Source organism: Ovis aries, chromosome 16 (assembly GCF_016772045.2).
Source record: "Ovis aries strain OAR_USU_Benz2616 breed Rambouillet chromosome 16, ARS-UI_Ramb_v3.0, whole genome shotgun sequence".
Lineage (NCBI taxonomy): Eukaryota > Metazoa > Chordata > Mammalia > Artiodactyla > Bovidae > Ovis > Ovis aries.
In genome coordinates, this window is record NC_056069.1 from 33,758,435 (window position 1) to 33,783,859 (window position 25,425).

At 37.9% G+C, this 25,425-nt stretch overlaps 1 protein-coding gene across 1 annotated transcript in view; it reads right to left on the reverse strand.

Annotated features, from left to right (window-relative positions):
* C7 (complement C7) overlaps positions 1-24,745 on the reverse strand; it is a 57,266-nt gene extending 32,521 nt beyond the window's left edge. The window contains exons 1-8 of the mRNA XM_004017017.6: positions 24,627-24,745; positions 18,742-18,797; positions 17,104-17,179; positions 14,222-14,363; positions 11,945-12,092; positions 10,825-10,963; positions 1,723-1,893; positions 210-453 (exon numbers count right to left, since the gene is read on the reverse strand). Coding sequence (XP_004017066.2) covers positions 210-453; positions 1,723-1,893; positions 10,825-10,963; positions 11,945-12,092; positions 14,222-14,363; positions 17,104-17,179; positions 18,742-18,797; positions 24,627-24,632 — 982 coding nt within the window. The 5' untranslated portion in view covers positions 24,633-24,745. The remainder of the gene's footprint in view (positions 1-209; positions 454-1,722; positions 1,894-10,824; positions 10,964-11,944; positions 12,093-14,221; positions 14,364-17,103; positions 17,180-18,741; positions 18,798-24,626) is intronic.
* Positions 24,746-25,425: the final 680 nt, after the last annotated feature.

Here is a 25,425-nt window from a genome sequence, read left to right on the forward strand (position 1 = left end):
TCAGGATACTAACCAAAAGAGTAAGCAAGCTTTTTCTTAAGGCCTGGAAGATTTTGTGTAGAGTATAACGGACTCACAATTTTGGATTCCTTTGCAATTTAACCACTATTTCTTCTATTTTAAAGCTCTAAAGTTTATGTTAACTACAAGTTATTCCCCCATTAAAATCCTTGCAATGCTTATATATAGCAATGTTTTTAATACTCTACCAAATTTTTTGACTTTTTCTGAGTCCATATGAAAGAAAACTTTGTATTCTCCTCCTAAGGACCCAGACTGAAGATAATGTGTCCCATACTGGTCAATCAATCTTCGGTAGGCGCTGTAGTCATACAGAGAGGGAAGGTAAGAGAGTTCCTTCCAGAATGACTCAGCCAGTTGTAAAAATTCCGGATTGTTATTGATAAACTGAGCCACTTCAACAGTGTTCTGAAGAACCAACAATTGATAACTCTATAGGAAGAAGAAAGAGTAAAAGGCATTTTAGATTGAAGATTAAAAGGCAACAGAAATAGTTTCTAGTCCAATGTCTCCATCAACAGTCACCTACATTAATGCAGGCTTTATGAATTTTTGTCTTTGATGCATAATGAGGTCTCCTCTGAGCTCACCCACTTGAAGCAATCTAAGGAATTTTTGGAATCTCAAACAAGAATAACATCTGAGTGATGACTTCATAACTTGTATTATAGCTAACTTTTAAAACCCCAAGACAAAATTGTTATGCCCTCCTCAACTAGCAAAAAGGAATCAGCATCATTAACTACTAAATAATCTCACAAATAGGGATATAATGTCCCTAGAGTTCACATCTTGACAATGACTTATCAGTAGGGTGACCGTCTAATTTGTCTTTCATACTGGGGTATTTGCAGGGTAAGCCACTAAATAATGAGATCTTTTAAACCCTTCCTAGGCATCTTTTCATGATATCCAAGACAGAGTTAACTTACACTAAATTCTCACTTCTATGAATAATATAATATGGATATGATAAATGTTTTTACACTCGTATTTCCACTTAGTCATAAAACAAACAATATCTATATTCCTTTATACCTTGCTTATGTGATTTAGTTATCCAGTTACTGACTTTAAGAATGAGATGAATTGTGCATATTATGAATGATAATCAGCCTGAAAAATCCTTCAGCACTAAGTATGTATCAATTAGTACAATTCATCTCAACTGTTCAAGTTGCCCGTGATGAAAGTCTTAGTGTCTCAAAACAACAGAATATCTAAAGTTAAGTCTTTTAACTCCTCAGATGAAAATGTTTGTCTCTCCAAAGTAATAAGGTATTTTAACATCTTTTATTGTAATACACCTTCTTTAAAAAACTCTAGTATTAGTGTTTCAAAAGCACCTCTTTATTGGATTTTTGAAATTGTAAATAGCACCTATAGTACCATCAGTAATCATGAATTAGAAATTTATGCTAGTTTTAACTAGAAGATTTTAAGGTTATAAGTATTTTTTAGATTTTTAAATAAGAACAAATAATGAGAAAATAAAAAATGTAAATAAATACAATATGAAAGAGAATTAACAAGACAAAAGCTATACATCTTAAAGAAGTATATTGGATTATTTCTTTGAAGAAGGTACTATGCCCTAATTAAAAAATGATGGCTGATTATTTTGGTAAATACACTTTTGTTAATGTTAGAAATATTTAAACCAGCAAAATATAGAAAAGTTAATGAATATTTCACACTAACCTTTTTCTTAACGAGTATATTCGTATTTGAAGAGTAACCATATGAAGAAGATGAGGAATGAAAAAAGAGGATACGTCCTTGACTAGATGATGAATGTTCTGTTGATGTATCTTTTACATAAGCCCAGGTACTATTGTAAAATTCATGATTAAAATCATTATTTATTTTCACCTATAAACAAAATGGAAATATTTGCTATGAGCAAATTAAGGTCTTAGATGTAACCAAGAATAACTTGTCATGGCTTCCCTGTGGCACAGAGGCTAAAGGATTTTCCTGCAATGCAGGAGATCTGGGTTTGATCCCTGAATTGGGAAGATCCCCTGGAGAAGGAAATGACAATCCACTCTAGTACTCTGGCCTAGGAAATTTCATGGACAGAGGAGCCTGGCAGGCTACAATTCCTGGGGTTGTAAAAGTCAGACATGACTTAGTGACTAAACTACAACCACCACACCTTAAATATGTACCATAAAAAAAATGAAAATTTTGCTATGATCAAATTAAGGCCTTAGATGGAACCAAGAATCTTTCATCATGGACCCCTTATCATGGACACTTTCTTCGCATGATCTTCTCCAAAAGACAAAGCTCTTCATTAATGTAAAACAACCGTGATTCTAAGACCAGGCCTATATGACTGTAAAGAATAGAGTTCATTATAATAATTACTTAGTCCATATTATAACAATTAGTGCATTATTAGAATTACTCTTTGTCAAGCAGGAGACATAGTACTACTAACAGCAATCCCATGGGATTCACAAAATATGTTTGTGCACTAACAGCTTGCATCTTCCTTTAATGCCAGCATTTAGCCCAAAAGTGAGCAAATTACCAGAGTTACACTAACGGAGACCTACAAAGCAGCTGGCTCTTGACTTTTCATCCAATAGAGGGACACAGAGATGCAAACAGGTGATATGAACTAGTTAGATCTCTGGGGCTTTGTTTCTGAAATGTTCTATATGATCCGTAGTGGATTTAAATTTCTAACTCTGTTAGACTTAAATAAATGCTAGGATTGGAATTGTCTTTCCTTTGCTAGATGGTAGAAGAAAAAGCCATCCCAGAAGAATTTTAAAACAGACAACAGGATAGTCACATGTGGCTGAGAAGTGACAGCTCCAGCATTCATGGAGAAAACTATCATTTCTTTATCCTTTATTTTGTCCTAGATTAAGTGTCAAAATGAGAGCTGTAAAGTAATATAAATGTTGGAAGCATCCAGTGGAAGGTAGGGTAATGAAGAAGTGAGCATACATCCCATCTAAGAGGGTCTAAACATTCAAACCCATCAGACAGCTTGTATGTTACTATAAGTTCTAGCATTGATAGATATCTGATGTTTCAGGAAAATAAATATATATATATATCTAAATCTTCATAAAAAAAACTTTACTTTTTTAAATCATAGGCAACTAACTTGCTCAAAATGTGAGTCACCAGGAGAATAAAACAAAACATGCAATATGACTCTCAGTCTGTTCTGTATGAATATTCAAACCAATAACTCTCCTTTCACAAGTATTTGTCTTTTATTATATGTTTATATACCTCTGTATTTAAAATCAAGGTATAAAAAATGCATAGAAAACTTAAACGATGAATATGATACATTTTTTGGAGAAGGAAACAGCAACCCACTCCAGTACTCTTGCCTGGAAAATCCCATGGATGGAGGAGTCTGGCAGGCTACAGTCCATGGGGTTGCAAAGAGTGAGAAATGACTAAGCTACTTCACTTTCACTTTTCATGATACATTTTTAAAATAAAGCTAAAAAATAAAGTACAATATTATGCAGCCATCGTAAATGATGCTTGTGAGGACAAACTATTCATGTTAAATGAAAAAGCAAGTATAAATGTGATATTTAGATATCCTATTAATTATAAATATGCAAGTATATGCTCAGTCCAAAAAAAAAAAAAAAGACTAGAAAGAAATTCAACAGCAGAATGCCAGGAAATATTATAATACTTTTGTCACTACTCATGTTAAAAATTAGGCATGCCTTCTAAAAACATGCCAGGAGAGAAGAAAAAATGGATTTAGCTATACCTTTTATTTCAGCATTATTTTCAATATGTTATGCAATTGACTTGCTTAAAATTCAAGTGCAAAAATTCAGCTCAAGTCAAAATGAAGGCTACACTATTATCCTTGACTACAAAGAGGACATTATTGCTTTTGGCTGCACCATTGGAATTGGCGTGTGAGAGCTTAGTTCCCTGGCCAGGGATGGAACCTGAGGCCCTGCAGTGGAAGCACTCAGAGTCTTAACAACTGGACCTCCAGGCAAGTCTCAAAAAGGACAGTATTAAAAATGTATTAGAGATTTCTAGAGTCATTAGATAGTGTCTCAGTCATATTTGGTCTTGGATAGACACAGAAGTTAGTTTTTCCTTTCTTAAGAAAGAAAAGTTATCTACCTTCCTGTCAAAGCAAAAAAAAAAAAACAAAACTCTATTTTTTTCTTATCTTCAAATGCACAATTCAAATACTTGATTCGTGATTTATGCACATAAGCCTCTTCAGAACATGAATTCAGCATCTCCTCACTCCTGTGAACTCTCCACATTGCCACAGGAATCTTTTCTCCAGGTAGTGTGATCTTAAATTTGCTTCAATTAATACCCTCTTCATTCTGGCTAAGATCCTGAATTCCCCCAGACTGAGTCTTCCTCTGAAATCACAATTCAAACATCCTACACTCTGACTTTTTTACTCTTTTAACTCTCATTCTACTATTGCCAGAGCTTATTATTCAACTTCATAGAAAGAAGCTCTGCAAGTTACTTTCCCTTCTCTTTCCCTATCAGCACCTTCATTTTTTCACTTCCTTCCTGTTGTGGGTAAGCTTCATGGTTCATGACTTCAACCATTCTCATGCCAATGAACCTAACTCTTGCCAATGAGCCTTGTCTAGGTATGTCCTGCCACAGTATTTGCCAAGCAAAAACTCAACTCTAGTTCAGTCCTCACAGCCAAGCAGCTTAGCACTACTACAGAAAAATCACACAACTATCAGCTGGTGTTATGATAAGTTCATTCATGATGTCTAATTTCAGGGGAACCCTCAGTACATGCCAGCAATCCTAAATCTCTAGCCAATTCTTCCTCCCATTCCCTACAGTATCAGTTTCAAAAGTTCTGCACCCATCTCAACCCCTGACCCTTACAGCCATTTCTTTCACTCTTAGAAGATAACCTTAATCTCTTTCTTTACAAATATTCCCTCTGTCAGACAAGAGACTTCTCGTACTTCTGGCTAACAAATCTAAAACCTTATGAACACCCTCACTTCCTTTCTGCACATGTGTTCCTCTTCCTATCTAAGGCTAATTTCTCTGACTTCTTTCTATATCGCATTCGTTCCCACCTCTCCAAAGGACCAATTAAATCGATAACTCCCTGTCTTACAGCTTCAAGTTTTCTTTCTCTACTGGCTCGTTTCTATTAACACTTACACATATTCTGGGGCTTCCCAGGTGATGCTAGTGATAGAGAACTTGCCTGCCAGTACAGGAGACATAAGAGACACAGGTTAGATCCCTGGGTCGGGAAGATCCCCTGGAGGAAGGCATGGCAACCCACTGCGGTATTCTTGCCTGGAGAAGCCCATGAATAGAGGAGCCTAGCAGACTACAGTCCATGGGGTCGCAAAGAATTGGACACGACTGAAGTGACTTAGCGCACAGACACACACACTCTAATCCTGCCAAAGTAAAAGGCACTACAGTGACTCCAAAGTCACACTTCTGGCCTTCACACCCTATAGCTGTCATCTCCTAAAATAGTAGATGATACTACCTACTTACTTAGGTTATTATAAAGAAAAATAAAGGTACATTTAAAGCACTTGAAGCAGTGCTTAGTATACAGAGGGCTCTTAATATATGTGAGCTATTTTTATCATTATTCAAATTATTTTTTTGTTAACAAAGTAGATTTTGAAATCTTGGACAACTAGACTCATACCTTCAGAGGATGCAGAGGATCAGATAACTAAGCATTAGTTAAAATTTCCTTTAGAATATGTTTTTGCTATTAATTTGACAGACATATCTGATCTCTAAATAACAAAGTGAAGTAAATCAAAGACAAATATCACATATCACTTATATGTGGAATCTAAAAAACTGACACAAATGAACTTGTTTACAAGATAGGAACGGACTCACAGACATAGAAAACAAACTTATAGCTACAAAGGGTAAGGAGAGGGATGGTAAATTAACTGGGGATTAGCAGATGTCAGCTACTAAATATTAAAATAGATAACCATCAAAGTCCAACTGCATAGCACAGATAACTATATTCAATATTTTGTAATAAACTATAATGGAAAAGAATCTGAAAAGAATATACATACATATATATATTTAAAGACTCACTTTGCTATACACCAAAAACTAACACAACATTGCAAATCAGTTATATTTCAGTAAAAATTTTAATATTATGAAGTACATCCAAGACCAAAACAGGAGGATCCAAAAAGTTATTTTCTCCACCCTGATCTTTGCTCACTCCCATCTGCAACTCATTACATGCTAAGAATAAACAGGACTGTCTTTCAGCATCTTCCAAGCTGCACTAAGCAGGGTGGCACCTGCCCAAGTGACCAGGGAGCAGAAATGTGCTTGAATTTCAAAGGCTTCCTTGCAGCAGGAAAAACATGAGCAAACAGAGAACAAGCATAGCTTCAAAGTAAGTGGCCTACGTGGTACGAAACGGGGTTTGTCCTGGATAAGCTATCAAGCTGATTTCGAAAACAGAGAGTCGAAGAGAGACTGACCGATTCTGTTTTCTTTTTATTCACTAATGTTTATGTTCCAACAAGCCAAAAGTCATGTTCTACCTGAAGAGGGCTGAATCTGCAGTGGCCCCCAGTCTGTCTGAACTGAGGAGAACATCGACCACCTCCATATTGGCACCTGGGTTTCGCACTTGCCTGACTGACTCACTGCCTGCTACTCCCACCTCACTTCCCTCGGGCTGAATTCTCAAAACATCTCTACCCTTCACTCACTAACAGGCTGTAATTTCCCTCTACCTCTGACAAACGTTCCTTCAAATTCAGTGACTGGAAAGGCATTTCAGATGTCAATCCAAAAACCAAGCCACGCTGTGAAAAATGAATGGCAGGATTATGCTGTTATTAAATTATTTTTCTTCTTCGGAAGTAGCAGGCTTCAACATGTCTTCCTTCCAATCATGTCAAAAGTCCTCTCCCTCATTATTTCCTCTGTTCTATACGTGTATGTACACACACACACATACACGCACGCACGTGTGCACACATGCACACACACACACACACTTCTCCCCCTTATAATAATGAAAGAATTATCAACACATTACCCTAGGAATAAGAGGAGAAAAATCTCTGTGCATATACCTACCTCACATTCTCCCTTTAGGCCAAAGGATAAATTACATGTTTTTCACCATGTTAGAATCTAGAGTTGAAAAAGCATTTAATACAATACATTGGGAGAGTAAAATGGGCTTCCCTGGAAGATCAGCTGGTAAAGAATATACCTGCAATGCAGGAGACCCCAGTTCGATTCCTGGGTCGGGAAGATCCTCTGGAGAATGGATAGGCTACCCACTCCAGTATTCTTGGGCTTCCCTGGTGGCTCAGATGGTAAAGAATCTGCAGTGTGGGAGACCTGGGTTCGATCCCTGGGTCGGAAAGATCCCCTGGAGGAGGGCATGGCACCCCACTCCAGTATTCTTGCCTGGAGAATCCCCAAGGACAGAGGAACCACATGGGCTACAGTCCATGAGGTCACAAAGAGCAACTAAGCACAGCACAGGGAAAGTAAAATATACTAGAAAAATGAAGGGCTGTGAAGTCTGACATACTGGCCTGTGTGCTAAATCACTTCAGCCATGTCCAACTCTGTGCGACCCTATGGACTGGAGCCTGGCAGTCTCCTCCGTTCAAGGGACTCTCCAAGCCAGAATACTGAAGTGGGTTACCATACCCTCCTCCGGGGGATCTTCCCAACCCAGGGAGCAAACCCATGTCCCTTAGACCTCCTGCATTAGCAGGCCGATTCTTTACCACTAGCACCACCTGGGACACGCTGGAACCGAGCCCTAAGCCTTACCACGTATTAATTTAGTGACTTAGAGCAAGTCAGCTGAAGTCCTCTGAGCCTTGATTTCTACTTATATAAAACAGTAAAATATTATTTACCTTCCACAGATATTGTGAAGATATTGTGATTAAAATTATACAAATTTCTTAAAATAGTATGGATGCCACCAGAGGTATTCAAAACTTGGTAGCCATGATCATTTTTCAGATCTGTTCCACTTTCCATTTTCATGATTCAATAATTTTTAAGTGTAACTTAATTCCATTATAAGTTGGAGGTTTGTGGGTTTGCTCCTTATAATCAGAACTGCTTTCTGAAGATGGTTAATTTTGGTAAACTAAAGGCCCTTCCCTTTGAACATTCTAATAGTTTTGCTTTACAAATTTGGGAGTAATCAGTAAGCAGGGTTGAACTGGAAAATTTTGAGTTCTTGGAAGATGAAAGGAAAAGCATGAGAGAGGAAACCTTGGAAGAGAAGAGCAAGAAACAGGCTAAAACAGGATGAGACCAGAAACTTCTTATTGTTGTGGTTGTGGAAGGACAGACAATTTAAGATGGAAGATCGAAACTGTTTTTGTTGAATGAGTTGGCATTGCTACAGCAGACAATCTCTATGTTCCCTTTAAATCTTCAGGAATTTCCCCTAAAGCCATTACGCTTCTGTCTGAGTAGATTTAGGTAGTGTATATGACAGAAACAGCCCACAAGAAGCAGAGGAGACCTCAAGACCATAAATGAAGTTTAAAAGCCTGGAATACAGATGCTGGCAATGATATGGAGCACAGGTCACTCTTCCACACTGCTGGTGGGGTATAGATGGACCATATATATATATCCATTTGGAAACTTTAGTAAAATATAACCTGCACATAACCTACAAGGCAGCCATTCGAGTTCCAGGTGTTTGCCCTAGAGAAACTCTAGCTCATTGGCATGGAACAACTCACGCACAAGAACTTTCAAGGCATTTTCATAAGGAAAAATAAAAAAGTAAACTAGTAAAAATGCCATCTATGTCAGCATGAATAAATCTCAAAACTAATCTTGAGTGAAAGAACGATTCACAGAAGAAAACATACTATATGATTTATCTGTGTAAGTGGCAAAGAATAAGCAAAACTAAATCACAAATTTTTCTTTAGGACAAAAACATATGGGATAAACATATACAGGAAAACAAGGAAGTGATTAATATCAACACAAAATGTAAGATAGTGGCTACACGGTCTGTACAGGTGGAGAGGATGCGACAGAGAGGGGTAGATAGAAGCCTTTAAGTCACTGGCAATACTCTATTTCTTAAGGTGGGTGCTGGGCATACATGAGTCCTATTTGTATAATTGTTTTGTTGTCCAATTGCTAAATCATGTCCAACTCTTTGGAACCCCATGGACTGCAGCACACCAAACTTTCCTGTCCTTCACTATCTCCTGGAGTTTGCTCAAACTCATGTCCATTGAGTCGGTGATCCAACCATTTCATCCTCTGTTGTCCCCTTCTCCTCCTGCCCTCAGTCTTTCCCAGCATCAGGTTCTTTTCCAATGAGTCAGCTCCTTGCATCAGGTGGCCAAAGTATTTGAGCTTCAGCATCAGTCCTTCCAATGAATATTCAAGATTGATTTCCTTTAGTATTGACTGGTTTGATCTTTTTAGTTTTCTCCAAACTGCAACTATATGTTATTCACACACTTCTGTACATATGAAATATTTCATAATTGCTGCCACCAGGGGGAGACTCTGTGGCCAGCAGAGGCCCCATTGTGATAGTGCTGCTTCCTGACCCACTTGTCTTCAGGAGTTATTACATTAGTGACATCCTGGAGCGTGTGCTCTGTTTTGGAGAGGATATCCTGAATATTACAGGGAACATGCTCCTGGCACTCCGAACAGTGGAAAAGAATCCACTGGGTGACATCATTACCCTGGTGGCCAAATGGAGGCCGCAGATACAGAAGGAATTTGGGATCTGCCGTATCAGAGCTAAAGATAGTTCCCTGCAGCTAAAGATAATTCCCCCACCAAGGACTGATCTCCCCTCAACCTCCACAGTGAAAGCATGGAGTCCCAACCACTGGACCACCAGAGAATTCCTTATTTTGCGTTTTTAAGTAATGTTATATAAGTGGTATCATACAGTATGTACTTGTGGGCTACTTTAATTCAGCATAACTTGCGATTCATCCATGTTGTAGTGCATATGAGTAGCTCATTCCTTTGCATTGCTGGGTAGTATTGTATTGTATGGATGTAATATCTATTCACTTTCGATCTATAATTGGACTGTTGTCAGTTTTTAGCTATCACAAATAAAGCTGCTATGAACATCTGTGTAAAAAAAATAAAAAATAAATGCATTTTTAACCTTGGCAGTGGTTAGGAAATTATCACAATCAGTTATGACCAGAGTCTTGAGTTTTAACACCCACACAGGAACAGACCATCAGGTTCTGGGAGCACGGAATCGAAAATGAGACAATAGATATTTCAGCACGAATGACACAAATTAAAAGTATTATGGCCCTGTACCCCAGAGTTAAAGAATATGTGTTCTTAACAAACTAGAGAATATAACATGAAAGAAGTAGACTCACAGATAAGGACAACAAACTGAGGGTTACCAGTGGAGGGGGTGGGGGAGGGGGCAAAACCGGAGGGGGAGAGGAGGGGGCACAAACTAGGAGGAGGTGTAAGATAGGCTCAAGGACGTATTGCAAAACCAGGAATAGAGCCAGTATTTTTTTTAACAACTGTAAATGGAAAGTAACCTTTAGAAACTGTATAGAATGTTTTAAATGTTTATGAATAAATAAAACATTTTTAAAAGGAAAATGTATTCTTTTTAAGCTCATATAAGACATTTATAAGAATTGATCGCATATAAGGCTACAAGTAAACTCTCAACAAAATATCGAAAAGCTCAATATCATAAATAATGACCTCTGGCAACAATTTACAGACTAGAAAGAAATTAAATCCATAATTAAGTACCTGGAATGTGTAGGAGAGGATATTTCCACTCAGTCTGTAGAAATCTCTCCCATCCCCACTATACACCTTTCTGCATTGACCATCAAAACTTTTGGTATTGAGGACTTGGTTTCTAAACTGGCCTGTTAGCACATTGTAACTGTTAAAAAAAAAAAAAATGAAAGAAGAAAAGGCTGTTAAGCAGTTGTTGCAGCAGGCATCATTAGTGAACTCTGGATATTCTTGAAACACATTACAGTTAAGCATCTCTGGGCAATCTCAAATAAAAGCCTCCTAAAGCATACCATACATTACCAACTCCCCTTGATTGGTATAATGGCTAACACCAATAAATGGGGAAACCCAAGATCTTTTTAGCCCTAAGAACAGATTTAGGAAACACACAGCTCTTTTGTATCTATGGCAACAGTTGGTTTTGAATTGCATCTTTAGATAAAACCAATACAATTAAGATTACTCTTGAGGAGATAGAACTCTCTACAAATGAATTTCAACTAATTGGCCCCTTAGCATGCTAACTGGTATACTCTTTGGCGTAATTTTACCACTTTTCTGTTAACAAATTTCACATCTATCAGTCTCAGAGATTATCTTAAAACCTTGAAACCGTAACTTGAGCCTGACCTTTAAAAGTTTTTCAGAATTCTTTTCGAAAAGGCAAACAGGATCATTCTAACTTCATTTGAAAGTTCCCAGCTAGCTGAGACAATTACTTTTCATCCCAACACACTTTCTCTTTTCTTCCGCTGCTCTCATTCTGTGCTCTCTCACTTCCCTCGAATAGCCCCACATCATTGAATTAGTTCTCCACCCCATCTCCCTCTCCCATAGGGTGACTGACTGGCCAGGTTTCCCCAGGTCTGAGGGGTTTCCTTGGATGCAGGATTCTCAGTGTTAAACCCAGGACACTCCAGGGACAACTGGTCCTTCTGTGCTTTACCGCATACTTACAGGTGTATATGTAGGAATTTTTTTAATGTTTCAGGATGTGGCAAAGAGTTCTAAGCAAAGGTTGACTGTTAGTTGATTTGCTATTATATTTACCAAGCCACGGAATAAAACCCAACAAAATGAAAACTACAGCTCGTAGATGTATACAGGAAGCCACCCAGCACCTTACCCACGTCCAGTAAGCTCTATGTTGGGAGGAGGTTTAACAACGTCACAGGCGGGTCTGCTCTCTGCATCCTCGCATCTGTCTTCATCAGCACCATCCTCTTCACAGTCAGAATCCCCATTGCAAACCAAAGATTTGCTGATGCACTGACCTGAACACAAGACCATCCACCACACAAAAATATAAGAGGAAAAAAGGAAAACACTACCTGGGGTCAAAAGGTTTCAGCCTGGGCTCCCAACACAGTACTGATACTCTAGTGTGAATTTAAGATAAATCCTCACTGCCCAAGGAATGAGTGCTGATTATTTTGGTCCTCATTTTGCAACATGCAAAATTGATTCTGACCTTGCATGAACAATAAAATTGAAAATAGAACCCAAATTCAAATTCCAGGCTCTTATCCATAACCATCAAGCATTTTGGTCTCCAAAATCATACAAGGTCAACCATTGGGAAGACAGAGTGACTTCCTACTCTTCAACTTTTGATTTCTTTTCTGAAATCACTGACGAAGATGCCAAAGTCCTGCCTTTCTTGATATTTTAAATATATATGCTTTGAGAAAATGGGGACTGGATTAAAAAAAATAAAATTCAACATTTATTTAGCATCTTCTTTGTTCTAGACACTCTTAGGTGTTGGGATGCAAGTAAAAAGGAATTCACCAGGCTTTTCATACACTTTACAATCTAATAGGAAAGAGTGTGACGATAGATCATTGCAATTCAGCAGTATAACTGTCATGATAGATACAAGCTGAGAGTACCAGAAGCACAAGAGGAAACACTAGAGATACCAGATGATCTAGCCCCTGCCCCCCTCCCCAGTATCATCTCCAGCCATTCTCTTACCAGTTGCTTACGCCCTAGTCATACTGGATCACTTACATAAATCAAAGGTCAATCTTTTGGCCACCTTCACTGACTTTGCAGATAGTTTTCTCAACCTCAAAGGGGTTTCTCTACCTCTCGCCTACTTGTCCTTCAAAAATCAGATCATATATTATCTTCTCTCAAAAACCACCCCTCCCCCACAAACTATGATATATGTCCTTCATCTGTGTCTTTATAGCAAGCATGGCACAAAACTGTCCTGTTAGCCCATCCCACTATGCTGTCATTTGACCCAATGCAACAAACATTTGTTGAGTGTCTACTATGTACTACACACTCCAGATGAAAAAAACAAAAGAAACAGAATCCACATCTTCAAGGAATTCACAGTCTACCAAGAGACACCCAGGGCAACATATACTTTAGATTACAGAGGATACAATTCACATGGAAAACATGGAAACTAGTTTGTTAAGTAGCTTTATTAGTTGGATGTTCAGGGAAGGTTTCCCTAAGGAGGCATTGTCTGACTTGAGTTTTGAAATTAAAATAGGAGTTTGAGAGATATTGTTGAGAAACACTTCTAACACAGGAATTTTTTATGTCCTATTCTGCCCATAAAACTAAGAATTTTGAGGGAAGAGGCTGTTTCATTCTACATCTGTAACCCTCATTTCTGTATCTGAACATAACAAGAATAATATATGCTTGCTAAAAATTGTTGAATTAACCTGTCTGCACAAATGCAACATAGTGCATGCCTGCTAAGTTGCTTCAGTTGTGTCCAACTCTCTGTGACTCTATGGACCGTAGTCCACCAGGCTCCTCTGTCAACGGGATTCTCCAGGCAAGAATACTGGAGTGGGTTGCCATGCCCCCTCCTCCAGGGAATCTTTCCAAATCAGGGATTGAACCCATGTCTCCTCTACATCCTGCAGGAGATGCAGGAGGGTTCTTTATCACTAGTGTCACCTAGGAGGCCCAAGACAAGAGGTCAAATAATATCCAATCCAAAATTATGTTTCAGTCCCCTATGCATAGGGATGACCTGTATCACTCCTTAATTAACTAATTAGAGTTGTTTTTCTTGTAAACATAAAAATAATTTGGGCAGTCATATTGTTTTTGCCTGACTTCAGTCTTTATTCCAGTCTCCTTCTACATCTTAACCAAAAATGCAATGTCAAGAACTGTTCGGGTCTGTCAATAGCCATGTTTCTTTTCAAAGAGTATCCCCATCTTTATTACCGGATGCCACCCATGCATTTGAAAGAATGATAGCTGAATATGCAAATAATATGCCAATAAAAATCCAACTGATTTGGAGGAAAACTGGTATCAGCTAATATAAGTGCAATAGAACTCAACAGGTATATACTGAGCAAGTTAAACAAATAACATCTGAATTCACCCTCTGCATGCTGAGCCTATGAGAAGCAAATACCTGAGAAACACCTGAAACGTTCTCCACATCCTTCTTCTGTGGGACATCCTCGAGTAGGTTTACATGGTTGTGTTTCAAAAGCACTTCCCACACAGGAATGGCCACCATACTGTCCATAAACAGCAATCGACCGCCTGCGAGTCTAAATACAAAACAAACACATCTCCAGTATCTCCAGGTTCCTTTATCTGAGAAATAAAATCTGAGATAAATGAATACATTTGGAGAAATGACATTCATAAAATTTTTCTGGTGTACTACAGAAGTAAAACGTCCAAAATCAATGAATCCAGAAACCCACTTGTCTTTGAGTCTGGTGACACTTGGGTTATTATTTCTAGAGCACTCCCAGTTTATAATTATGCTTAGGGTTGAGTGGAAAAAAAAAATAGTGAATCTTTAAGAAGGAATTCTGGATAGAACTATAAGCAAATAGATCACAATACAGAATGATTCATTTTTCACCAAAGCAATGTACCAAGGGTTAACTAGAAAAGGTGAAGTGAATTTGGCTGGAGGAAGAGTAAGGGTACTAGAAAGGAGCTAAGATGAAGTGGAGTTAGGGAAACCTTTAGAAAAGTGGTGGAAATTGATTTGAGCTGAACCTTAAGCCTTCTTCAGGAAGGCAAAACAGTCCAGAGAGAGATATAGGCTACCATGAGAGTCAAATTTACAAAACAGAACCCTAAGTGGTCTACAGATGAAGGTACATCTACACTGAAACTTCACTAGAAATCCAAAATCAGTGATCTGTGAAATTAGAAATATATCAAATGCACCTGCTGGGGGTAGGGGTAAAAAAAATTAGGGGAAATCACTAAGCCAAGCGTGAAAACTAATTCATCCTAAACTTCATTCATTCAATATGAAGACATGTATCTAGTGTTTAAACAAAAAGAAAGATCTACAAAATCCTTTTCCTCTCCAAAGGCAATCAAAGGTACATCTTTTAAGCCTCTTATCCATTTATTAATCTTACCCATTAATAAAAATGGGCAAAATCTGAGATTCCAGAAAGTTTAAACCTTGAGCAAAGACCGACAGGGAAGACTATATATATATATAAACCAAGGTTGCATCTATTCATTCATCCTAAATTGAGATTACATATAATTTGAACTTTGAGCAGGTTTGCATCAGCCTGGGCCTGGTTCTGGCACATTTCATTGCACCTAAGCAGAGAAGTCATAGAGGAATGAGTGAGGAATGGCTCAGTACACTTTCTCAGTTAAGTTTTTAGTTTCTGTGTTTAGTAGAAGACATCTCTTATATGTGGCTTAGAAATGTGTGCTTTTCTGAAGTTCCAGAGCACAGATTGTGTTGGTGTGTAAGCAATGTTTTCCTTCTCCACAGATACCAGCGTGACCTTGATGGCTGGCTGCTCTCAGCGTCTCGTTCTCACCTGTCAAATTCTGATCCCATGACCTCATTTTCATTTTCACTTGTCTCCTTCCGGATGAAAATTCTGTTTTTATAATCTGAGCATGATGACCTTCCCTCAAAACAATTACTCATATGAAAAGTACCTTCTATCCACCTCTATTTAATGTTCTTTCTTAACTTGTTTTTAAATTCTAAAAGTGTTTTCTGAGGTTGGTGTTTGTTTGAATTTTGTCTTGTTATTCATGTACCTGTTTGCCTGTAATCAGAATTGTCATCTATTATATTTGCCAGAAGCCAAATTCAACACTTGTGTAATTTATTTTGTAAATACCCTTCATGTAGATACTAACTAAATGCTTGAAAATTGTGATAATGGTGATGCTTCCAAACATAAATTATCTTCTATAATATGGTTCTTTTAGTACTTCTAAATGATTTTTAAACACACATTTTTATCTAAACTGAACCACTTTTAAAATGCTTTATGAATATCAAATCATGCTGTATACCTGAAATTAATGTTATATGTCACTGTGTCTCAGTAAAAAAAAATCTAGTCATTCAAATGTTCAGAACCTTTGAAACAGCATTATATTTTTTAAATTATCCTAAGATGATTATCAGACAAAAGACATATCTATATACAAAAATGTTCATTAAAGTTTCATTCATAATTACAAAATATGTAAGTAAACTAAATCTCAAACAATAAGAAAATGGATAAAGAAGACTGGTATATTCATATAATGGAATATAATACAGCTGTTAAAATGCACACTGATAGCATAATATTAAGTTAAAATAGTAGAATACAAAATCATGAACAAATGATCCTATTTTAAAAATCATTAGCACACAGAAAGAATAAATACTAAAATACTAGTATATTGATTTCTTCTAAATGGTAGAATTATGAGTAGCATTTTCTTTATACTCTTCTGTGTTCTCTCCAGTGAATAATTTATAATAAGGAAAAAGTAGACATTTTAAAGGTGCTCTATAAGCTAAAAGTCAAGTCAGGTTTTTTATTTATATTACTTTTGTATTAAACTTTAAAACAGTGAAAAATGTTTGACTTTTCATGGTCGTTCACTATTTGTTAGGTAAAATTAAGCAACGATTTCGCTACTCTTAGTGTTTGTTTCAACTGAAAAGTTGAATGCAAGAAATATGAAATTTTGGATTATTTACTGACTTCATTTCAAGCTATTCCATTTCTCTGATAATGAAAGAATAAGTGAGTAGCTTTTAGCTTCTCTCCCATGTATATTTCTAGGCTCAAATGTAAGATTTAGAAAAGTTCTTCAAGAAAAATGAGAATGCAAAAAAATTTTACCACAATATTAATTATTAAATAAATCACACTTTTCCCCTTCAGAATTACTAATTACATTTTCAAAAACCATACAAAGTAACATTCAAGAGTTAATGTCATTTTGTTCATACCTAAGCTATTTTGGCATATGAATAAAAAATACAAAGTTTTCACGTGGTCCTACCTGAGTCTTGGTACAACCATTGCATTCTGACCAAGGAGCATAGGAACCCCACTGGCAGTTGACTGGCGAGGAGGCACTGCCATAGTATTGAATTGTCCATTATAAAGCCGACAGAAAGGTAAGAGAGAAGACGTAAACAATAGTCAAGAATAGTCAAAAGCAGTCAAAAATTGTGAAGCAATTTTTGCTTCACCAAAAGGATCTCAAAATACATTTAAAAATACATAGGAAGGGCTCACTTTTTCAGAGGTTTATTAAATATCATTTATAAGATATCTAGAATGTTCCAGGCACTATTTAGACCCTAGAGCTATAGACATAAGAGATAGGATAGGACATCCCTGATGGGACAGTGGATAAGAACCCACCTGCCCATGCAGGAGAAGCAGCTTCCACCGCTGCTCCGGGAAGATTCCATTTGCCTCTGAGCCACTAAGCCTGCAAGAGGCAACTACTGAGCCCACAAGCCACAACACTGAGCCCGAGCGTTGCAACTACTGAAGTCCGAGGGCCTAGAGCCTGTGCTCGGAAACAAGAGAAGCCCCCAAAATGAGAAGACCAAGCACGCCAGCGAAGAGTAGCTCCTGCTCACCCCTAGAGGAAGCCTGTGTGCAGCAACGAAGACCCAGAGCAGACAGAAATAAAATAAATAAATAGACGATGTTTTAAAATGAGATAGTATACTGATCATTGATGGAGGAAACGAAGAAGACATAGATGTGCAAACAAATAATTAGAACACAATAATATGATCACAACGTGACTATGACCAGCACATTCTCAGTCGCTAAGCCATGTCCCACTCTTTGCCACCTCATGGACTACAGCCTGCCAGGCTTCTCTGTCCATGGGATTTCTCAGTCAGGAATACCCGAGTGGGTTGCCATTTCCTTCTCCAGGGAATCTCCCCAACCCAGGGATCGAACCCTGGTCTCCTGCCTTGACAGATGGACTCTTTACCACAGAGCCACCAGGGAAGCCCCATGATCACAATACAATACAGCTAATTAGATAAATTTACTAACAGAATTGTGTACTTTACGATGTGTTGTGGAAATACAGATAAGAGAGGGTCCAGAAGAGGGGTATAAGTGAGAACACATGGAAGGAAGGTGTTACGGCCTTTAAGTGATTCTGGATGATGAAGAGTTATACAGAAATTTAACTGAGAGACAATAAGCTGTAAAATGACCATATAAGAGGTAGGAAACCAGAATCTGGCAGCGGCTAAATGGATGAGAACTTAGTTCTACACGCTCCCCCTGTTTATTGAGGCTACTTTCTCAAGCACACACCCAAGTACAACAGGGGCAAGTTGAGCTCAAATAATTCCACTCAGATAATAAAATACACGTGGAAAATGGTGAGCTGACTCTTTCACAATGCTTACAACGCAGAAAATCTTGAGGTGTTTTTAATCTTCGGGTTTCTTCCTCACAGTGAATAAAATAAAGTAAAGTAAGAATAAAAATAAAACATGCTTATTCTATCATTGTCTTTCCTGAAAATGTGGAAAGAAACAAAGTGTGTGAGGGAAAAACATGCTCACACTGCAATGTAAAAATCAGACCACAGTTTCCTCAAAATAAATGAAACAACTGTTAATGATTTCCACACACAATCCAAAAAAATTCTCACCTTGAAAAAACTTGAAACTCTCCTATAAATCCCACCAAGAAGAATAAAGTTATTGCCTAGGAGGGAAAAAAAAACAATAAAGCAATATTTGAACTCGCATTGCTTTAATGAGTCAAAAGTGAATACATTTGTACAAATCAAGATTTGTGAGTTGGGAATAAAAAGAGTGAAAGAATCATGGAGAAGCTCGATGATTCTGCTCATCTTACAATTTTTCATTTTAAATAAAAGTTTAACACAAAAATCTTGAGCTCACCTCCCACGGTTCATTTCTGTAAAGACTACTAGGCATTAGATGATATCACAGACAAATAAATTGGAAAGACTCCCCAGAAGTTAAATATTCACAAACATTTTTCTAGAGTCCCATCATCTTTTATTCCTTAATCCACACTCCTCTCTAACTTTGGTACCATGAGAATGCTGGAGTAGAGAAAGCCTAGAAAGAGCAGTTCCAAGGGTTGAGAAGGTAAAAAGGAACCAGTTTCGTAAATGGAGAAATCAAAAGTGGAGGTGGCATCGCTAGCCAGAGGAACCAAGATGCTCATCACAATCCCTGGTTCTATAGGGGGTACCCAAACACGACAGAGGCCTTTTATAATCATCTTTATGTGATAGGGCAGCCTAAATACTGAGCATCTGACAGGCTACAAACTTGTATGCAAAATGTAATTATATTTCATTTGAAAATCAAATGTGTCTTAAAAACAAATCTAGAAAGAAACATTATAAAGGAAAATAGTTTATTTCTGGTTGTGAAATTATAGGTGACTTTCATTACCTCATTTTTACTTTTATGTATTTTCCTACTTTGACAACTGAAAGTGCAAGGGAATACAATTCACATTTGTACTAGAGACTCTAAGAATATTAAACACATTCAGTTCATAACCTAATATGTGCTGTGCTGTGCTCAGTTGCTTCTGTTGTGTCTGACTCTGTGTGACCCAATGGACTGTAGTCAGCCCAGGCTCCTCTGTCCACGGAATTCTCCAGGCAATAATACTGGAGTGGGTTGCCACGCCCTCCTCCAGGGGATCTTCCCAACCCAAGGATCAAACCCACGTCTCCTGCATTGTAGGCAGATTCTTTACCCTTGAGCCACTGGGGAGGTCCATATCCTGGGATAAAAGTCCTTAAATCATCTCACCCCACATTTTAACAGGCCAGTATTATTTCTCTTCTCTTGACCTCTCCAAACCTCTTTTCTCTCAGTAGTTGTGGAATGGCTTCTCATCATTTCTTCCAGACCCTTCCACTCACCTTCTTAAATCACTCATCCTCTTATTAGGTATCTCCCTTTCAGTTATAAAATCCTAGTTGCCTACTTCTGCCTTTTATAGTTCTACAAACCTTTTAGCTTATATTCTGATTAGCATACCATAAGGGCTGAGAAGTAACATAGCCGTGAGCACTCCAGAAATGTGAACAACGGTGGGAAAGGCTATAAACTTTTCTGATTCTTCAACAAATATGTGAAGCACATAATGTAAAGCAACAACTTTAAAAGGTTCTTTTGTTCTTAATTTTAAACTATAACTTTTTTTCTTTTTCAACACTACAGCTTTACTTGTGCTGTGTCAACTCATTTTTCCTGCCCTTGGGCAAGCCTATCTCACAACTTTATTAGTCACTCCCAGTCCCTAAAAGGGGCTTCCTTGGTGGTTCAGACAGCAAAGAATCTGCCTGCAATGCAAGAGACCCGGGTTTGATCCCTGAGTCAGAAAGGTCCAGTACTTTTGTCTGGAGAATTCCATGGACAGAAGAGCCTGGTGGGGTAGCAAAGAGTCAGACACAACAAAGCAACTAACACTTTCAGTCTTTAACATCATCACATTTTCAGAAAATAAAAATTCTGAAACAATCTAAGAGTAAAATTTCAATTTATCATCCAATTTTAAATATCTCTCCTATTCCCCAGTTCCTGTGGGAGGGGTGGTGTCCACTTCAAAATCTCTCCCTTTTATTTTCCTGCTTCCCTTCCCCACCTCCCCAGGATGCCTCTGTCTTCTTCAGAGTCAGAGTAGCAGGAGTAAGAGGGCAAGAGCAAAAAGGCTCTTGCTCGATCAATGCAGCTGCAGTCTGGTGATTGTAAATCAGACTGTGCTGGACGTTTGAATGCCAGCTATCTGTCCCTCACAATATTTTCGTCATTCTTTGAATATCACTCTTTTGGACATCTACAACCACTGTCCTCTGCCACAAATGATTCATCTCTTTGTTCATCTCTATTGACTCTCACCATTGCCTGCTTACTGATGCTATGTATTGGGGTTGCTTCATCCTGCAAGTGTCCCTCAGGGAGTCCCTGACAACCCAAGCCAAGCCCTTCTGCAAAAATCCACATCTGATCCATGGGATACCTGCATATCTTCTTGTCCTGTCAGGATGTAACTGATACTGTTCTGTTGACTTTGCTAAACACAGGGCAGTCAACCAGTCTGTTCTTTTAGATTTTCTCAAATGTGAGACTAGGGTGTACGTCCCCCTCCTCCAATGGACATAAACTTGCCTACTCTTGAGGATGGAGATGGCCAAAGGGTCACCAAACAAATTTAGGGCTACTTTTTGGTAACATTGCATTGAATGTGCAATATTTCACTTTAAAATGTGAGGCTACTAAGCACTTCTTATTCTTGGCCTTTGCCTCTCAGCCAAAACAGGCATCATGAAAAAAATCCATCTTAACATTCTACCACATATTTTTTTTAATGTCAGTGGAGTTTTAGGGTATTCACTTTCACCAGAACTAATTTTGCTACTATTTTCCACATGTACCATGTGCTCTGGCATGTCTGACTCTTTGTGACCCCATGGTCTGCAGTCTGCCAGGCTCCTCTGTCCATAGGGATTCTCCAGGCAAGAATACTGGAGTGGGTTGCCATGCCCTCCTCCAGGGGATCTTTCCAGCCCAGGGATCAAACCCAGTTCTCCCACGTTGAAGGCAGATTCTTCACCAACTGAACCACCAGGGAAACTAATTTCCTCATATGCATATTATAATCCATGAAGATCTGCTTATCAGTAGTTCATGAGTTATACAAGCTGAATCTCTTAACCAAAAGAATTTCTTGAAAATTGGCTAGCTGGGTACCTAAAAATGAAGCAGTTATCATTCCCTGCCTTTGGAAAGGGTATCTCATCAAATGGACATGACAAAACAGTTACAAATTAATAAATTAATGACAAATAGACATACATCCGAGTTAACTCTATAAAAGAATTCCTTAGTTGAAAAGATACAGGACTTGTCTGGTGGTCCAGTGGTTAAGAATCTGCCTGCCAAAGCAGGGGACACGAATTCGATCCCTGCTCTGGGAAGATCCCCCATGCTAACGGGCAGTTAAGCCAGTGCACCACAACTAGAGAAAGCCCTCACGCAGCAACGAAGACCCAGCACAGCCATAAATAAATAAATAAATAAAATTAAAAAGATATGGTATCTTGGCAGTGTGTAATGTAGCTAAGCTGGGGCCACATTTCACAGAATTCTCTTCTCTTCTTCTTTATGACTAAATGAGCATTAGCTCTGCCTCCTTCCTCTAACATTTTCCAGCTAACCACTGTTTCTCTGCTTTAATTTCTCCACATCTGGCCTTTTACATTTGTCTGTTGAACCATGAACCCATCTAGGGTAAAAATAAAACACTAATTTCTGTAGCATGCACTGGGTTCCAAATGTCCAAATTCCAGAGGAAAAAACCATGGAAAAATCCAATCTAATTTCTTAGCATACCCTAATTAGTATCTTGATCAGTAAATTTAGAACATAGGGCACCATACAGATGAAGAAGGAGGTAGATTTTAAAATAAATCTTCTTACATCTTTATTAGAAATGAACATCAATTTGTAACACTAGCAATAAAGAAATGCACAATGACATAATAATATGATTGAGTACTGAGTAGCCATTCGAAGCATGTTATAGCTTGATCAATGACAGGAGAACATGCTTATGATACAATGAGTAAAAAGATTCACGTATAGATTGATAAAAATGTCATAAAATATATCTTATACATATTCATTTTAAAGTCTGAAAAGAAATAGATTAAAATGTTAACAATGGCTATCTCTGAGTGGAGAAATAATAGATACTATCTTCTTTTTGAACTTAATTACCAAGATGGTAGTGCTATAATCTAGATAGGGACATTTTTAAAAGACACAAAGACCATCACAGTATAGTTGGTAGAAGATGGTGATAATGTCAGGTCAGCTTTGGGTGTGGTGAGGGAGCAGAGAGACCATCATCTGAGATATCATTGTGCTTGACCACATCCCAGCCCCATGAGAATCATGCTTCAGGTTTACAAACCCCAGGGACGAGGTTTCATCTCAGTCCAGGGACGAGAGAGTGAAGGTCTGGACCACAGTTAGATCAAAGCGAAACCCTTTTTGCTCTAAAGTCCTGAAACACTTCAGATCCAATTATATCCTATCCAAGGGATACAAAGAGTACCAGTGGAATCCTGGGACCACCTCTCTGAATTCAGTTCACATGTTATCAGGGAAAAGACAAAAGAATAGTCCTTCTTAAAGGCCAGACTTGGAAACCACAGTATATCACAAAAGCATACCCTTCAGATTAACTGTAAAAATATGAGTCTCTACTCTCAAATATAGGTGAGAACTCTGAATGCAGCTCACAAAGAAATCATTTATTTGTTGATATTTTATCAACCAACTGAAAGATAAAAGTAAATATATTACCCCAGTAGAAAAATATCATAATAATCAATGACTATGAACCCATCTTCAAATACAAAACAATTATTAAGATGTCTCATCATAAAATAATAAGGAAATTGACTGATAGTTAATACAAATATTAGGAGAAAGTATACTAGCTGCATGACTCTAGGAAAGGCATCCTATTCTAAGTTATCAAATGTTCTAAATTTTTAAATAAAAATACAAAACAGACAGAGATTAGATTATATCATAATTCTAACTTTGTACAGTTACTTGGCATTCTAGCATTATAACATTAGACAAATTAACTTTGTGATTTGTGTTTAATTTTCAATGACTTAATGAAGTGCAATTTCGCACATAAAATACTCAAGACCCATGTTTCCGTCCTCCTCCATCCCCCTGGAAAGTGAGCACGGAGTCCCTACTGTACTCAGGCAGCATAGTTACAGCAAAAGCAATCTAGCAGCTGACAGGGCTGAGAAATTACTGCTCCAGCATTAGAATGTAAAATTTTAAAAGTTTAAATACAAAACTTTGCAATGATAAAATTGCAGTAGCAGGTTCAACTTATGTTTACATCCCAGAAATATAGTTTATGATAGTTACATCTATCTTTGGTCCTACATTTTTTTTTTCTTAACATTCGGCCATTTTGCATTAGGCCACTGTGTGTTTTTGGTAACTCTTTATTGCCATTCCATTTATCTGTATCTTGTGCTGTTACAATCCTGATCCTTTCATCCAGATTCCAAATTCTAAAGTTCCAAGTTTCCAAATTCTCTCTTCTATAAAGCTGTTAGATAAGTCAAATCACAGGGATTCATTGCATGACTCCAAATCAAACAAACAAAATACATTGGAGGGAATTTTTCCCTAAGAAATAACAGTTGTGTTATTGTATTTCTTAACAGCTTTCTTGGGACTTTCATAAATACTGCTTCCAATCTCCGATTCCCAGACCTCTAAACCAATAAAATAAACTACAAGAAAAGAAAAAGAAATTCACTTCAGCTGAATTGTTAAATATATTTAATTAAGGATTTCTTAAAAGTCACCCTCAGAACTTTCTCTTTTCTATTTTCCCATGTCTTTTCTTTTTTTTTTTTAATTTATTTGTTACTTAAGTGAAACCTTACTCCCTTTAGAGTTAGCTCTGTTCACAAAAGTAATGAAGTTATTATCTTACCTTCATGTTTGGGAAAACATTCAGGGCAGCAGAGAGAAGGAAAATGTCCTCCTCCAGCGCCCAGTGAATTTTCAGCAGTGGGAAGAGGCCAGCAGTCTACTCCCCGCCTGTCTCTCCCTGCTGGGGATTCACTTGGCATTCATATATAGAGCAAGCAGTTCCGAAACTTTGCTCTGACCCCAACTGGGTTCTCTGGGGACACTGAGAACCTGCCCTGTACTTAGTCTGTGTCTTGAGACCAGATGCATCTTATCAATTTGCACAGGCCTTAGAGACAGTCAGCTGGGACTGTTTGGAAACGTAGTTCTGAGGAAACATCTGTAACTCAAGAAAAGCAGAAAATATTCTCACTTCAATGTTTAAGTGGTTTTCAACCAAAGGAGACTCTGTGTAAGGCGAGGAACAAGCATCCTTCCTGTTTCAATTTATCACACAAAGCAAATGTTTTCATGATTCTCTAAAAGGGGGTTATACAGCAGACTCTGAGATTAGACGCTGTGGAAGAAAAAACTTACATGCCATTCTGTCACTCAAAATGGAAATGGAAATTCTGGAATGGAATCGTGTGTGTGTGTGTGTGTGTGTGTGTGTGTGGCCTAACACAATATAATATACATTTCCTCATGTGAAGAATGATCCAAAAGAGCACTGTGTTTTGCAAACATATTTAAAGGCATCACTAATTGCTCCCAAGAATCCCCCTTAACGCTGTGATATCCAGAAATCCTTTGATATCCTTTGGAAAGCTCTTGTCACAGTCACCGTTTATGTCCCGTCTGTCTTCGGCTGTCTTGTCTTA